The 18,677-nt window shown below is 29.7% G+C and overlaps 1 protein-coding gene across 3 annotated transcripts in view; it reads left to right on the top strand.

The window, feature by feature from the left end:
* Window positions 1-411: 411 nt before the first annotated feature.
* Rab5 (RAS oncogene family member Rab5) overlaps window positions 412-18,677 on the top strand; it is a 53,326-nt gene continuing 35,060 nt past the window's right edge. The window contains exons 1-2 of one of the 3 annotated variants that reach the window (XM_067263732.1): window positions 412-552; window positions 10,652-10,823. In XM_067263732.1, the coding sequence (XP_067119833.1) occupies window positions 10,661-10,823 (163 nt within the window). In that variant the 5' untranslated portion in view covers window positions 412-552; window positions 10,652-10,660. Of the gene's footprint in view, window positions 553-638; window positions 822-10,651; window positions 10,824-18,677 lie in introns of those variants that run through there. The other 2 variants (XM_067263742.1, XM_067263723.1) reach the window with 2 other exon arrangements.

Below are 18,677 nucleotides of genomic sequence, written 5' to 3'. Positions count from 1 at the left end.
GCCAAAATAACTTTAAATGTTTAGAAGATTAATGTGATAGATTAAAGAAATTTCGCTTAATTAAAGTTTAACTGCAATTTTAAATTTAACTTTAATATATATATATATATATATATATATATATATATATATATATATATAATTTAATTTCATTAAATATATTTTTGAATGCGTTTTGAAGTGCAAGAAATTTCGAAAAATTTTCAAACTTTTAAAATTAAAATTATTGAAAATTTTCTTGAAATATATTCATGTAAACCCAATCAGAGATAAAGGTATTATATTTTTTTATATTAATTCTTAAAAGAAATTTTAAAACACTCGGCAAATTTGTACTTATGTGTTTTTAAACCAAAAAAGTGTAAATACTTTATAACAAAAGAATTATTACGTTTTAATCCATTTTGATTGAAGTTAAATCAACAATGACGTCATCACCGCACGCGCAACGTCATAAACGGGGTGTTTTATAGTAAAGACACGGGGACAGGTGGATGTAAAAAGAAGTTCGAGGAAATAATAATATAGTACTTTATAGAAGAGCTTCATTGGGTATGAAAAACGTATAGTTTAACAACTATGAAATATTTTTTAAAGATTTATATTCCGATAAGATTAGTTTAAATGAGAATATTCGTTATATAAATGCATTTATGGTGTCGTGTTTGACGTCATCCACCATTCATAGCGGAAGCAGAAGTCCAGTCTGTGTTGTGCGGTCGTGTTTCGAAGGGTGGAAATTTTGTTTACTGAATTGCGTTGGTAAGAGTTCGGATTTGTCGTAGATATATTTGAGCACCTCTGTTCGCCTAGAAATTGCGGTAAGAATTAATTATAGTTAGCATTTTACGTCTGGCTATTCTCACTTTTCTACGAAACAAATAAAAAGAGCGATAGGCTTAGTTATCAGGTTAGGCTTAAGCAAGTATGGCAACCATAAATTAATTCTTTTATTGGAAAAGAATTTCCTTCTCGTTTACTTCGTTATATCCAAATTATTTGATGTAATAAGCATAAGTAATTTCCTTATAACTCAATATAAACGAATACTTCGTCAATTTTCTCGATTTTTAAAGAAATCCTGACAAACCAATTATTATATTATCATTATCATAGAAGTTTTTTTTATTTAACTATTACGTCTACAGTTTATTTACAGATTACTTTTAATAATTGTAAACTTCAGACAGTAATTTTCTTTGTTCAACAATAGGGTGGTGTGACGTATAAGGGGATTGCTACGTACTTGTATGTTGTAATTTTAAACAAACTGTAAACACTAATATTTAAAAAAGAAAAAAATTCCTTCACATTTTAACATTGAGTCGTCATTTGTTAAGATTAAATCTCTGCAAACGTTGAAATTTCTGATAAAGCAATTGTTTTCAATATTTATTAAGGCATAAATTGAAAGTGAAGCGTTAAAATGTTAAATTAAATACTTCAAATAGTTCATTGTACATGATACATGTAACAGACTTGCATTGGATATCACATTGCAAAGTGACTTTTTTTTTATCTAAAATATTCTATTAGATAGTATGGAAGATTTAATCCTCCAGTATTTTATTAACTATAATTTAAAATCTTTATTATGGCTTGCATATAATATCCTCAATCTAAATAAGTTGAAATAAGCAAATAGTGTATATTAATACAGAAAATAATTACTTTATTTAGTATATATAGATTTATTTTAACTAATATCAATTATTGATAAGCTGAGGAATGATTTATTGTCACAAATGACAAAATTATGGAATTTAAATTTTACTAAAGCAACATTAATTGCCAAATGCTGTTATTTAGTCTACATACATTGGGAACTATTTTAATAAACAATATTATTTTAAAATTATATATATAGTCTTAAGTGACAGTAATTATTGCAGAATTTTTTAGCATTTCTGATTTAAAAAATAATAGTCATGAATACGGTATATTTTAGACAAGTTGTTTTTGAATTGATTTATTCTAGTTATGAAGTTTTCATCTTAGCTAATTATAATTTCTGTTAAATTTTTTATACTTTATCAACGATCACTAACATTAAATGTTAAATTTTTTTGCAATTTTAATATACTTGTTTTTAAACTAAATAGCGTATGTAAAAGCTGAATGTGTTGTGCCAGAACAGCATAATTCTTATATTAAATGATTTTACTGTTTTTTTGAAAAATAAATTTTAATCAAAACAAGAACTTCTCTAAATTCAAAATTTAATGTTTTTAAAGTTTGTTGTTTTAACACTAATTTTTAGACCATCTTGCTATTTAGCATGGAGATGGCGAGACTCATTGTGTAATGATGCTCATATTCATATATCTTGAAATGGAGATTCTGTTGAATAGTTTTTATATATCTTTTTGTAAATTATAAGTATTTAATAAATATTTAATTTTTCATATTTTTTAAATAGCTACAATAACATTTTAATAATAAGTAAAATAACAGAATAGTAACTTTTCACTTGTTTTCTGAACTGCTGTCCAAACAAAAGAATACCAGAATCTAGCATATTTAGTAAATTTGAGGATTTTTCATAACCCAATTATATATTGTTTCAAAACACCTGGAGTCTTAGATTCTATTACAGATAATCATGTGACTAAGGCAAATGAAGTACAGCCTGTTGACAATAGGTATTTTACTGTACATGCAAAGTAATTGTCTGACATAGCTGGTAGTTCTAGTGACCTCCAAATTGTGTCCAGTTCAGATAGTTGTGTTCACATAACAGGGCTAAATGGCCGCGTTTCTTTATGCAGCGACAGTGTAGCAAAATGACGTCACTAGCAGTGTTGGCCTATTAGAAACCAGTTTCAGTGTGTTCGCTGTAAAGTGCTTTTAGAGTGCTGCATAAAGAAATGTGGCCAATGTGTGTAGTATTCTTGGTTTCTTTCATAATCTTTTGCTGTTTGAGATAAGGATGTCATTAATGTGTTAATGATGGAAATTTGGAAATTTTGTTGTCAAGGTAGATAGCAAGACCAAATGGAGCTACTCTGTGCTAGTGATATAGGCATAGTGACGACATTTTGTGGAAGTGTAGGTGACAGTCAGTGTAATTATCAGTACTAACATTATAAAACACTCGTGACAAATAAAATAACATGCAGTTCAGCTCAAACATAAGAAATCTTGTGATTGTGACCAGGATATTGACAAGAAAAGATGTTTTCATACTGTTCAGCAGAGATGGTTTGATTAAATCTAAGCAGAGATTAAATCTAATGATGAAAAACTACAGTTAACTGGCATAAGGTCTGCAGAAATTTTTAAACATTGCAGATGTCAATAATTTTTAAAGATGATAAAGGCTCGTTAGAATTTCATTAAAACTTTAAATAAAACATGATGCCAGATATAAATACAATTGCATTCTAGCCAATATGGTTGCTGAAAATCTGAAGTCAACTGTTAAGTAGATCAGTGATCTACCTATGAGAACTATTACTTGATGTAATGAGCATGCTATTTGACACCACATGATATTGTCTGAAGGAAGAATTTTCATTCATGAAGTTTTCAAGACTGGTTAATTATAGGCAAAAAATGGTTTCTCAATTAGGTCGATGAACTAGAATGGTAATCTTGAAAGTTTGTTAATTACATCTTATTGATGCTGAGAATTTGTGTACTGTTTTGCAGAAAGCACAATTTTTTTTCTGATAGCAGATGGATCAGCTGACATTATCAGGAGAGAGTGATATTGTATATATTCCTGTGTTATTGAAGGTGTATTTATGACTAGTTTCATAGTTCTTGCAGAAATTTAGATACTTGTGTCAAAGGGATCAGGACTGCAGCTGATAATGGATTAATTTGTAGGACAATCATGCTAACTTGTTAGATGTCAGATAGTTTGCATGAATCTCAATGGAGCTGCAGTAAATAAGGATATTATAAGGGTTGGGGGGTTGGTGTGGTCTTGGAAAAAAGTGCTCTGCATGTTGCTGTGATTTATTGCATAGTGCACAAGTTTAAATGGGTTATATTTGATGCAGTAAAGTTTGATGCATATGTTCAGGAGTTTTAAACCTCACCAAATATTACAGAAGCAATTACCGGATATAGTCCCTGTCTTGTGCTCAACATTCTTACAATTCAGAGCACTGCAGCAAATTCATTAAATTTTCAGTCAGTGGCATGCATTCCAAATCTAAAAAATTGAAGTACCATCAACATTCTTCTAGAGGTCAATGCTGTCAGCAATGTTAAGTTGGCTAAACCAAGGTCACTTCTGAAAAATAAAATCATTGAAATTTTCTAGATAACAATACATGTATGTTAGATGTCAAGCAAAAAATACAGGGTTTTGAAAGTATAGACAGACACTAGATTTTGGTTAATGATATCAAAGCAAATCTAAGAATTCAACAATTGCAACAAACATTTGGTTGTCATTCTTCTGCTTTTAAGGAACTTTGCCATGATCAAAGTTCCTTAAAAGCAAAACACTTTGATAGTCAGTAGAGTGCTAGTTGTGAGGAGAAAACAATCAAATCTGAGCATTACTCGTGTGCCCAATGCCATTGAAAACAGATTTCAATATGAAGAATAAACAACTTATCATTGAAGTATTTGACTTCATTTTTATCTAGGTGCCAGAAGATAAACTTTGCATGTTTGGCAATGATAAAATAGATAAATTGTGTTGCTGATAAAGGTACAACCTATAATAGCTACCTGTTTTGATTTGGCAACACTGCTGTTCCAGAACATGTAGATCAACATTTATGTAGAATCGGAGGCAGGATTATTGTATTTATTTCATCATGGAGAGGAAGTCTACACAATGTAAATTTTATGTTGAACAGCTTACTAAAACTAACTCCATAGCAGCTGTTTGGTGATGAGCATGGTCATGGTTGGGCTTCATTGTATGGGACCATTTGAGTGTGATTCAGTGGTGTGCTAATGGATCAGTGCAGAATATGTAAATCACACGTGCCAAAAAAAGTAAAAATATCAGAAAAGTTAAAAGCATAGAGTGGAAGTCATACTAACGATTGATTTTACTGATTCAAGAGAAAAATTCACATAAAAAGGTGTTAAAGAACATTTTAAAAAACATTTTAATATCCTGCAAGCACTTTAGATGTATTTATAAACATCTTCAGGCAGAACTGGAATAAAATAGCTTTTTGAACAGATTTTTTTAAAAAATTGGAACAAAAATGGCATTAGCCACTTAGAACGTAGCAAGTGTAAGCAGCTAATGTCGTTTTTGTAAAAATGAGTAGCCAAAAATGTCACACCCAGTATAAGAACATGCTTGTGGAAGAAGGATGTCAAAATATTAAAAAAAATGCAGTTAACACTGACTGTTACTTGCTTAAAGATGAACAACAGAATATATTCTTACACTTTACTATTCTAAGATAGTTACCTAATGACTAAGCATATCAGTTTCTCTTTAAGTTGATGTTCTGTTTACCACTTTAGCACTACTACCTGCAAAAGAATATTTTTCACAATGAACTCTAGGGCATCAATAAAGAATTGAATTTTTAGAGTGGACTGCTTTTTCTGATCTGGGTCTCTAAACTTTAGGAGCTTGTCCAGGTTCCTGAGATTTTCATAGTAGTTTGAATCCTGGAAATGTACAAAAAGATTGGACAAGATTTCTTTTTGGTCATGTCTGGACTATTTAAGTAGTAAAGAGGAATCAACTAATTTACTTAATCAGGTAGATAAAAGGTTGTTTATTAGATGTCTAAGTGGCAATGATTTGTACACTTTTTTTTTTTTTTGATTAGAAGCAATGGTCATCTGGCTGATGCCAATGTTAGTATTGATGAAACTCTTCAGTATTAATATATTGGTTCATCACTAATGCGAATATTTATCAACATGGCAGTGACAAGTAAGATGGTGCTCTTAACAATTACTGTGGTATCATTTACAATAACCTATAGCAGGCCAACACAAGTGTTAGCCAGAAATACTTGTTTGGTGAATTTTAGTTAACAGATAAAAGTAGTATAATAAAAGTTCAGTTTACATGTGATGAAGTGTTCATTTATAGTTGACACATGTTGGAAGTAGCATCACTTACGCAGATGAAGTATAAGTCTTTGTATTCAAAGACTTATACTTCATCAAGTGGATCAGATGTATAATAGTTCTTATCAAGATAATTTACAGAAAAGCAGGTGTACAGAATAGGTCCAATCATATGAATAAATTTCAGGGAAATAAAAGCAATCTTGAGTAGAAAAAATATAGTAATAGCCACAAAAAAATGAAGTAAAATTTTGGCTTAGCTTGTGGATGTTGAGAAAATTGCCAAAATGCAGGATATTGTTTTAAAATTGGAATGTTTACTTTCTGATCAGTTCAGTCACTCTGCTACTTGATTGATTGCTTGCAGTAAGGACAAGTCTATGTATCTTTTAATGAACTATTTAATTTTTTGAAAACCAAAACAGAGCTATAAAAAGAAAATTTGGTTTTATTTTAACTGTTCTCAACACTAATGGGTGAAATTTTATGTTGGCTTGAATGAAATGAAATATTTAAAATATAATTTTATCATATTAACCCAGATTGGCATTTCATCACTAAGTGAATCATCAGGCTACTTTTTAAGCATTTAAGTGAATTGTCAAACATTCTCAAACTGTACTTTTTTATTATCACTATCATCATTTAACCACACATCGACACAATGCTTTTCATCTGTGGTTCAAAAACACTACATTTAAGTCATGGCCATTTTATATAGGTCTTTTGACGACAAAAGCATAGAATTAACTAACACAGAATATATTTTTATTTGTATATCACAAATATCTTGATTTTTCTTTTCAGGAAGTTATATTCTAATATAAATATAAATTTCTGAAAAATCAACTCATTAGTGTTATGCAAAGAAAATATCATGAAGTAGGGAATCATTAAAATAGATCTTACATTGTAGTGCTCCTATAATGCAAGATAGGAGGTTAACACTCCTATTAGGAGTTTAATGTAAAGTACTGTACATAATAAAAAAAAAGGGAGTTATTCCATTGTATCAATTCCTCTAGCAACAAATTTGCTTCTCTAGCTCCACAGGCCTGGGGCTGTATTCTGGTCATTGTATCTTTTTGTCAAGAGTGTGTGTCACAAGCTGATCTCTGGCTAAATATTTGTGCACATCTTGAGAGATCACTACCTCTCCCCAAGCATGATTCTGGAAGAGAGACACTAAGATTTTGCTGTTTTCAAGAGATAGATAATTGTATTTTGTCTGAAACTTCTCTTTTTGTTATATTCAGTATGGAAAACTGGATGCTATTTGAGCTATATAATCATTCGTTTCCCAACACTAAGATCTATATAATCATGTTAGTGTTCTCATTTTACATTCCAGTTTGTCTAACTCTCAGCAATATTTCAAAAAATATTTTATCTAATTTATCCTTAACTAAGTATGTAATGCTTCTCTAACTCGGTTATTAAAATTTTTTTTTGTTGAGAGAGAATGTTGCCCAAGACTTCCTTAAAAACTTTATAAAACAAAAAATTGTCAAAACTTTCATGCTTCCTTTACCACATGTTCTATAATTTTGTGCTCTGCATTTAAAAAATTTTACAACTTCAATTGGTTAAAATTCTGTAGTATGTTGCACATGCAGGTTACTTGAACATGTATAACCAATCGAATAGAATCGTGACATCAACAGAAAAGATTAGATTGTTACAAATAACCAGAATTGTCTTTATATATAATGTCATTTATCTCTGAAAGAGATGATGAAAGATATCTGACCAGAATATGGCCTCCGATTTTATCATTCCATAACCATTTTCCTTTCCCTTTTTTTAAATAAATTTATTATAAAATAAAAAAACACAAAAATCTACCTTAAAACATCATTAAAAAATATGGTTATTTTAGGAACAAATAAGGAAAGTCAGTCAATAACAAAGTTAATGTATAAATTTCTGAAAAAATTTATACATTTTTATAAATTTTCAGAAAAAAAATTGTATGGCATTATTTTTTAACATCAAAAAGGCTATTAGAACCCTATGCTAAAGAGATGATTCATGTTGTCACTTCAATTTTATTTCTGTTAATGAACATATTACATCAAGTTTATGATTGTGTATGTTATCTTGATGTTGATGACGTTTACTTAAAGAATTCTTTTAAACATTTTTACTTTGTTTAATGTTGTTTGGCAAATTTTATGATAGGCCTCTTGTATGACCTTGATTTGAGAAAATGAATTTTTTATGTTGTAGTAATTAGAAATTTCTACACGAGTACTTTATAATACATGTACCTCTCTGCTTTTTACCGGTGTGCTCCTTCCAACCAAATAATAAAGTAGTTGCAAACGTTTTCGAACTGTTACGGCTCTTCTTCAGGCACTACAGAACTTCCTATTTGAATTTGTATTTTCAATTGCATTTAAAGTTGTTATAGAATATCTTCTGGAATATTGTCTTGTGCGATCGATAGCGTCGTTGCGGATCTGCGCATTAATGGTCGTTATTTTAGAGTTTATTGAGTAAAGCCTGCCAGGCCGTTGATAGAGCCATTTCCTCTTTGTAGTTAACACAATTATTGTTCTTAAAGGTGTTTAAGCATATGTATATTGCCTCAAGCCATCTGAAGTGGTCCGTGCGGTATGTGGTGTGTATGACCTTTGCTTGAGGGAATATAGGTTCTATATCTGAGTCAGAGGAATATACGGCCAGAGCTGTGTTGTTTGTTTGGTGTAGGATATTCGCTTTGTTCTTTAATCCTAGTTTTGAGGGTGCATTTAGTTGATCCTATGTAGATCATGTTTCTATTACACCTGTGATCAGTGATAGGGAGGTGTATACTCTTGGGAGATTGTGTCTGGAGTGTCCTTTCCATTTCTTAGTATATCAAAAATCATAGCACATCTTCTAAAAGTTAAGCAAATATTCTGTTTCTTAGCTGTCTCATTGTATATGGCTTTAAGTACTGGATTGTATGTGACTGGGATGTTAACTGGAGTATCATTGGATTGATTGCTGCGATTTGATTCTTGTTGCTGTAATTTGTTGTTCATTCTGCATATGATGCCGTGGTAACCATGCTGTTTGGCTATGTGCTCTATACGTCGCATTTCTGATCAGGAAGCTGTTTGTGATGAGGAGTGCGTATAGGCTCTCTTGATTAATGCATTGAAAGATGCAAACTTGTATTGTGGCAGGTCACAGGATCCTGCCAGTATATATAAACATTCGGTGCTTGGTTTACGATAAACTCTAAAATAACACAGCACCACTAATGTGCAGATCTGCAATGACAATATCAGTCACACAAGAATATTCCAGAAGATATTCCAGAACAACTTCAAATTCAATTGGAAATACAAATCCAAATAGGAAGTTCTGTAGTACCTGAAGAAGAGCTGTAACAGTTTGAAAATGTTTGCAATTACTTTATTATTTGGTTGGAAGGAGCACACCGGTAAAAGGCAAAGAGGTACGTGTATTATTGTAGTAATTATTAATTGGTTCACAAATTGTGTGTAATAATTTCTAGGGAAACTTTGGGTCCTGAAAATATTCTTCACCCCCTGCAGAAAAGTTTATTTCAAATTTATTACAATGCCCGATTTTGTTGGTTATTATTCATAATGCCCATATTAATCACTTTGTCCATAACGTATATATAAAAACTACTATGGTTAGTATCTCAAAGAAAGTGATGTTTTATGCTTTTGCTATATTAGTATCCAGATTTCAGTTCTACCGTTATCAAGTAGAAGCTACTGTACATTTGGGACTTAGTGGATATAGATCTAGAGTTTTGAGCTGAAAATCTTGAGATTGACTAACATACTAGCATATGCAATATGTAATTTAAAAAAAGATTTATTATTTGAATGCATGCAATGACGGAGTGATATACCGTATTTTACGGACTATAAGACGCACTTTTTTCTTCAAAAAATTGCCTCCAAAATTCAGGTGCGTCTTATAGGTATTTTTAAAAAAAAAATTGCTTAAAAATTAAGGTGCGTCTTATAGTCCCGTAAAATACGGTATTTGTCATTTTGTTAGCTCAATCTTTTTTAGTATATGCTGGATGGTTTGAATTTTGCAAGGTTACTTTATTTTATAACTTATTCTGCATTCTAGTTAATTTAGTTGGATTTTCATTGAGACATGTTAAGTTTTTAGGCTGTGAATACAGCTTATTATTTGAACTTTTCATTGTATACCTGATTTGTATTATTTTTATACAATTAGTCAATTTTCTGCATATAAACATTTCATGTTCTTTTAACACCTGTTTACTAGATATTAATTTCATCATTTGTTGCCTTAAGTCTAAAATTTGATCATTTTTACCATGATGATTTTAATTTGTCATCATAATTTCTTCATTGATTAGTTATCATTTAGTTGTGAAATGTGAAATTTTCAAATATTAATAATTTCTAATCACATATCTGAAAATTATAAAAATTTGTATTTCAACATTTAAAGTTCACATAATTTAAGTGTTTGTTTTGCTTTTTGAAAAAATTCTTTTAAAACCCAAATTTGTAAAAGCTATAATAAGTATTCCTTTCTAAAGATTATCTAATTGTAAAATTCAGATTAGAAAGTATACAGAATGTGTTTCCCCCCACTATTTAAAAAGTTGTAATTAGTATAAATTTTTTAATAGTGGCATCCAATGGCAGGACGAGGTAGTGCTCAGAGGCCTAATGGATCAACTCAAGGAAAAATTTGTCAATTTAAGCTTGTTTTACTTGGTGAATCAGCAGTAGGAAAATCCAGTTTGGTTCTTCGGTTTGTGAAGGGACAATTTCATGAATATCAAGAAAGTACCATTGGAGGTAAGCTTTTTCACTTAAATCACTCAAATTTATATATATAGTTAACTATGTAGGTTTGAAATTACTAGTTGTCTCTGGAAAGAAAAATTTTATCAGACTACTGAATGTAGTTTTGAATGGCATCCTCATATATTTACTTGTTTTTTCTTAACTTTCTTATACTTATTTCATATCCTAATAATAATAATTACTTTTTAATTAGTAGTAGTATTAATTGATAAAAATGATAAAACTATAGAAACTTACCATTGAGTTTTCTTTTAATTTTTTTCTTTAAGAGAGAGAGCAAATATTCTTAATTTCTATCCCTGACTATATATTTAATGTAGCTATAAAAGTATATTTTGATGGCTTATCTGACAGTTTTCATCTAGAACATAGATGTAATGTATCTGCACTCTAACAGAAAACATCAACATTATACAAGAAACATCTGATTTTACTTAGCTTTTTCTGAATTTAATGAGTAAATATTGTTTGTAATTATGTAAATTGGCATTGATATATTTGAACTGTTAACAGTAACTCGTTTTTAATGGAATATCAATTGCTGACAATCCATTGAGATAGTCAGCAAATTAGTCCAACAGGATATCCTCACTGGAAAGTGTCAGGGAATTCTGTAACTGTCAGGAAAGCTCTTATGTTTTTGTTGTAATAGTCAGGGAACCACTCATTTTTCTAGAAATTCTAAACACTAAAATTTGTAGTTTAGAAAGAACACTTTTAGCCTTAAAAATTCCTTCAAAAATTTTGCACTTCTAATGTGCATATACATATAATGTAGTCTTAGTAAATATTTTTTTTGTGTAAGAAAGCAAAATGTGAAAACAAAATAAAAATTGCATATTCCTATTATGATAAGTTTTTTTTGAAAAAATTTCTAATTCAAGGTATATCTAACTACAGTAGAGCGTCGATAAGTGGAACCAATTGGGGACTGGGGTCCTTCCAGTTAATGATTTGTTCCAGTTTCCGACTTTGTACGAAAAAATACGTTAACCTGTCCGATGTTCAAATTTTTCTCCGTTGCGTATCGCTTCGTGTCGAATTTTTCTCCGTTGTGTGTCGCTTCGTGTTGAATTTTCGTCAATTTTAAGCCTAACGAAAATTTTTATAATAATCATCGAGGCTATCGTATCGTTAAAAATTATTTCTGCATTTTGTACAAACAAAATAAATATATTAAAGAATATAAAAAACATGAAAATTATACTTTAGAAGTAAATTTAGTATCAAAAACATTCGATTCAGCACAACACAGTCCGACTGAAAATCGTTCCACTTTCCGGCCATTCCACTTACCGATGTTCCACTTATCGACGCTCTACTGTATATTGTTTAGAATGTAACATGTCAAGTATAAATAAATAATACATATATATATATATATGTATTATTTATTCAATCATTACATTATATCATTATCATTAAATCATTATATATATATATATATATTAAAATTATGTATGCAATTTTGAATGTAGTAATGGGATGTTTTGTAGCATTTTTGTCTTTTGATTAATCATCAGATATAGGAAAATTTTTGCAATTTTATATTAAATACTAATTTGATTACAGGTTTTATCACTAATTTTTTATATGGAATATATACTTTTTGAAATGTAATCCCTAAATATTGCAATTTCATAAATTTTGAAGCCTGAATATTATATATAAGCATATTCTCTTCAGGTCATATTTTGTCATTGGCCAACAGCTAAATGTTTCTTCCAACAAGTTTATGAACATTATTATTATTATTGTAGCTGTTATGATGATTCTATTTATTGGACATCGATAAAGGTGTATAAGTTGTTTTTTATATTGTCTCCATGAATTCTGGTGATTATTTGCATAATTTCAATGAAGTTTTCAAAAAAAAAAGATACAGCAGCCTGCCAAAGTTGTTAATGTCTCAGCTGATGACATTTGTCATAGAACTGCCAGTTGAATCAAGTACAGTGATACCTTGGTTTTTGTCAATAATTCATCTGAAAACAATTGGTGAAATCTGAAATTGACAAAAACTGAGGCAATTATTTCCATATGAATCAATGTAAATCCAATTAATTTATTCTAGACATGCCAAAATACATACCAAAACACATTTATAGAGAATAGTGTTTAATATTAAAAACAATAGTCTTTCATATTAACTTAAAGAATAAATGAACGTTTAATATGGCATTCGAAGGGCTGCTGGCTCTGGAAACTTTCTTTAGTCCCATGATGGAGCTGAAAGGAAAGCAATGGAATTGTTTGGCTAGATGTGTGGGATGATGCTAACACAATGAGAAACAATGCCATGCTAAACAAGAAAATGCATGGGTTGCCCTTCATTTTTACAAAATTAGCCGTGTGGTCACATGGGCATGCTGATGGAATCCGAGACAATTTTTTGCAGAAAAAATCGACGATAACCTAAGTCAACGAAAACTGAGATACTATTGTACTCATTTTCTAAAATTAGAGAGTTGTTAAAAATTTAAAATTTGACTTATAATTTGGAAAATTTATAATAAAAATAACATCCTTTTTGACTTTCCATCAATATTAATTTTTGCTAGACCATTGTACCCAGCCAAGCCCAGAATAGGGTGGCTGGGTAGTGAGAGATCTGGCCTTACATATGAGACTCATTTCTTTATGAAAAATCTGCAGTTCTGTCTTGATTTGACTCCCTCAGAAGCAAACTAATGCCATTAATGCTACAGCTTCCATCTGGCATATCCATTAAAGTATGTGTTCAAAGAAATAAAAATAAAACTTATATTCCTTATTAACAAACAATAAATAATCATTAAAAACACTCATCTAAAGTTATTAAAACACTAACAAAAATTTCAATTTGAATGTAATAATAAAAATGTAATTTAGTGGCTGCATTTAAGCAAAATTAACTGTGTGATCATTTTTACTTTTTCATTAGACTACTTCATTACCATCCTCATTGAAATGAAATGTGTAAAAATTGACAGTATTGGAAGTTTTTAAAAAAAAAAAATTATGAACTTTTAGGATTCTTGATAGTATACATGTAACAATTCATAATCATGATTGAAAACTTTTGTTATACATGAAACCCAACCTTTTCAATTCAGTCTATTTCTTTTCTTTCCTCCAAGCTTCAAATTTCATTTATTATAATACTAGCAGACACATGGTACAATTATGTCACTGATATATGTTGGACTTAGATTAAAAGTGTTCAATTAGCAAAAAAATGATCAGAATGCATAATGGCTTTACAGAAAGAACCACAACATAATTTTGTATGCTGGCTGCTTATAGAGCAAGCTATGATGGCATGTTTTAAAATGCCAGAATTAACAACATATCACAATGTTTAATGGTTATTTTCTATTTATTTTGTAATGGCAAATGAGTTTGGGATACATCAGTAAATATGTATAATAATTAAGGATAGTAGCAAAGTTCATTTAAGCGAAACCAACTGCCATATAAGATCAGGCTATTTTCTGGCAATTATAACTTTAATTACTAATTAATTTGTCCTAGAAGAAGGCATTAGGTGCCGTCTTGCATTAAATTTAATAATTATCATTATGTATGGTCTTATATGGTAGTTGGTTTAAATTAATACTAGTGATGGGATGATAATTTCTCCCAATTCCAATTTCTTTTGAATACTTTCTAAAGTTTAATTTAGTTTGGAAAAATTAATGATTTACATTCATTAATTAATAAACATCAAGCTTGAGAATGGAAAATGATTGGGAAATCCAGAAGCAATCACTTGAAAGAAATGTGAAAATTCTCCATTTATATGTGGACATGCATGCTTTTGTTGTGTACTATGAAATAAATTTTGTAACCTTATTTTGGATAAAGTTAATTTTGCAACACTATTCCAGAAGAAATTACAGCTAATTTCCTTTTACTCAATGAACTTAGCATATCATGTACGGTTGACATCTTTGGAAACTGCTTCATTGGCTGACGCAATGACTGGGGGGAGGAAAAATTAAATGTGCTTTTTTTTGGTGCTTTTCACAGTGGCATGTCTTGTAAATGATTTAACTGTATTGTATTTAATACTAAATGAAGTTTGGCAAATGATGCAACAAGCTAAACAAATATCATCATGAATTAAAAAAAATCGGTTAAGTCATCTACTAGAGCAGGGTCAATATAACATTATTACGGGGTGGGGGGTCGATGAAAAGACTAAAATTTACAAATTTTGAACCAAATCTTACTAAGGATCGTCACGCTTATCCATCTCATTGATTCAGTTACAGAATTTATTAACGTATATACAATAAATTAAAAAATGTAAAATTAAAAGAAATATATTAAAATAGTAAGAGCTGCTTCTATTTAACAAACTTTTTGGTGGGGGTTGATGGGAGGTATGGAGAAGTTGTAGGAGGGCTGTTGTTGATAAAGTTTGGCAACCCCTGCACTAGAGCCACAAATATCTAGACTGACTTGTCTTAAACTGTGTGAACAAGTATTTTTTTACTCAAATCCATGAATTGCATTTGAAAATTTAATGTATTACAGCATCATCTATGAATCATAACAAAACTTAAAACATCTTTCTCATTATAATTATCATTATAAGTAAACATACTAAACATTAAAAATAATTTTATACAATATTTTTTCAACTAAGATATAACTTTGTTTACGTTTTAAACTGTTTTGCCGACCACCCATCCTGATTTGAAACTAGATAGCCCAATAGTTCACTCAATATTAAATCACTTATAATTAAAAAATTAAAAAGCAGGCAAATTTATGGAACAAAAATTAATGAATTTACTAAGAAATTAAAGTAAATTTAAATTTGATTATTTTTTTGTGTTAAACAAAACTCAATTTCTATAGTTATATCGCAAAATTAAAAAAAGTTGCAATTAATTTAGGAAATTGTAATTAAGGATTCAAAAAATGTAGACAAAATTAAAAATTATTAAAAGTAATAATTAAAATAAAAAATTACTAATATAAAAGCTGTTCTGTGCACGTGCACTCACACGAACTCCTTATAACTCCTGAAATTTTTGTAAAATCCAGATGAAATTTTGGTTGAATTTGTTTTATGTTCTGATAAAGTATAGGCTACTTATTTTGCAAAAATATTAGTTATAGAATAAACATTTTATCTATTTCAGATCAGTGATCACAGTTACGTTGCAGTGATGTCAGTGATCGTGTGACATTCGTGCTTGACGAGGGAATTTTCCTTAAGTGGCATTTTTAAATATTTTGGCAATTAAAAAGATGCTAACTTACTTCGTTAAATTTAAACTTTAAAAAAAAAAAGATAGCTGCATCATGTCACTTCTTTAACAAATTTTTAAAAAATCTTTCCATAGTGATCATGTGACCATTCTATTATCCAGTTGGATGTAATGATCTAATGAGCCTGCTATTTAGAAAGTAGTGATGTAACGAATAGTATATTCGGCCTCAACCGAATACCGAATATTCGGCTAGGAGCGTGGCCGAATACCAAATATTCGGCCAGGAGCATTGCCGAATATTCGGCCAAACTATTCGGCTTGATTAACGCACATACGAAAATTGGCGTGCAAACCGCATTATGGCAAAGATTGCGCACCGTGCTCTCTATTGGCTCGCTGTCACTACGATTTTTTCTTCCATTAGGTCTAAATTATTTAAATTAATTAATTAAATTATAATTATTAAACTTAATATGAGATGGAGCCTAACGTCTACCTCTAGTGCCAAATTGGTTTATAATTTATGTAATAGCCGTAAATAGCCCACTATGATTCGGCAGTTGTTGGTATTTAGATGTAAGTTATAACTTAAAAGTTATTTTATTTGCAATCGATCATTTTAACTCTTTAATTAAACACTAAAATTTTTGTTTTTACTACGTATTTGTAGACTGAATAGTACCCTAAGAATATACTTTAGTGGTGACATAATATGGTCTAGTTTCTCCCTAGTTGTGGAACAGTTCAAATATATTATTGGGGAATATTTTGTTGCTATTGTTTTTGTCAATATTTTTAAAATTAACATGATTTCAAATGTTATCTTTTGTATATAATGAGAAATGCTCATTCTTTGCTTATATATAAAATAAATTATATATTAGTTACTCATCTTCTAGAAATAGATAAATAATTCTTTCATTAAATACAATAAGTTTCAATAAAACATTTCGTAACTCATTTTAAAATATCGTATAAATATTAAAAATACGCGAATACGAATATAACATAATTAACTAAACAATAACAGTAATGCCCGATACATTCTAACCTACACACCATCAATGCCATAAGATATCGGGCTAGATAAAGGCTATAATATTATTTAACTACAAAATAATTTAACACTAGAGTTAGATGCCATTTCTTATTAACTTTAATAATTATAGTTTAATGTTCAGCATTAATAAAAGTTACAAAAATGATTAATTTATTGTGTTTTTTGTTATTTCTTACTCCTGTTTTTAGGTATTTGGTATTCGGCCAAATAGTAATTAAATATTCGGTATTCGGCCGAATAGTGAAGAATAGGCCGAATACCGGGTAGTAACCGAATATTCGTTACATCACTATTAGAAAGATGTTATTGCTCATCTAACTAATGTACTGTACATACAATTTATCTTTGTTTTATCAACATGGAATTAAGAAATGGCTTTATCAAGGGCTGTAGACAGCATCACAATATCAATTATCAAAACAATATTAAGGTATCTATTACTAAAGGAAGACAGCAAGGAAATCTTTTAAGACAATAGTGTTTACTTAGAACATAGTGTATAAAGTAATTTATAAAGAAAGATTTTAATATAAAGGCCTAAATATGTGTAAGTAAATTCTCTAACTCCTATTTTTGTGAAAGTTTGTTTTGTTGCTCTTTATGTTACAAAAGATAGTATAAACTACTTGTAGAAATATTAACAACTCTTGAATTTCTTAATCTCTACTCTTCTTACTACTTCAATTTCTACTTTCTCATAAAAAGTATTCTGTCATGCTTGATGGGAATTTCTAGTAATAAAATAAATGAAACTCTGGCCTTTACAGTAAAAATAAAATAAAATCAATTGAAAATTAAAACAATGTTTTTAAAAACTGTTTAAAAGTTTTTGTTTTTTGTTTTGATATTTTCAAATTGTAAATCAAATTAATTTTAAAATCTATATTATGTGTGTGCAGCAGTGATGGAACATTTTGCTGGTCAAACTGGCCCAATGCCAATCAGATGGCAACCCTAAAGTCACCTTATCTCCCCTAAAATGGGAACAGTTAGAACCAACTGAGTGCAATCTCTCATCGCTCTGACGGACATGAAAGAAAAAGTCTAGTGTGACAGACGTCACTTCATGAATGGGTCGTTGAGTACTATCTGCTTTATCAACATGAAAGTTTCCAATAAACTAATATTTAAAAATTTTTTAAATTGCAATATTAACAATTAATTTGACTGAAACAAATAATTTCCTTAAAAACTGTGGAAGAATTGGAAATATTGATAAGATTTTTCTCAATTCCAATATCTGGAAAATGCCCAATTTTTCTGATTTTGGTTGTCCCTTCATTACTTAATAGTAATATATTAGGTTTTAAGAGATGTTTATAAAGCTCATTTGTTTTGTAGGAACTGTAGCAGTAACACTTAGCATTACATTTGATATCTTTTAAATGATTCTTTTTATCAATGAAGTACTTCTTACAGTCATAGCTTACAAAGTCTTGCTTATCTCCAGACAATATTTTAAGTTTGACCAAAAAGGTAGTGAACTTAATGGCACATGATTGTTGACGTTATCAGCAGTTGTAAGTTTATTGCACGCTTAGTTGTTTAAGCTTTAAGTGCCCACTAATAAAGCCCAGA

The sequence above is a fragment of the Centruroides vittatus genome, unplaced genomic scaffold, assembly GCF_030686945.1.
Source record: "Centruroides vittatus isolate TY-2023 unplaced genomic scaffold, ASM3068694v2 contig_1035, whole genome shotgun sequence".
Classification (NCBI taxonomy): Eukaryota; Metazoa; Arthropoda; class Arachnida; order Scorpiones; family Buthidae; genus Centruroides; species Centruroides vittatus.
This window is presented reverse-complemented; position numbering and strand designations above follow the sequence as displayed.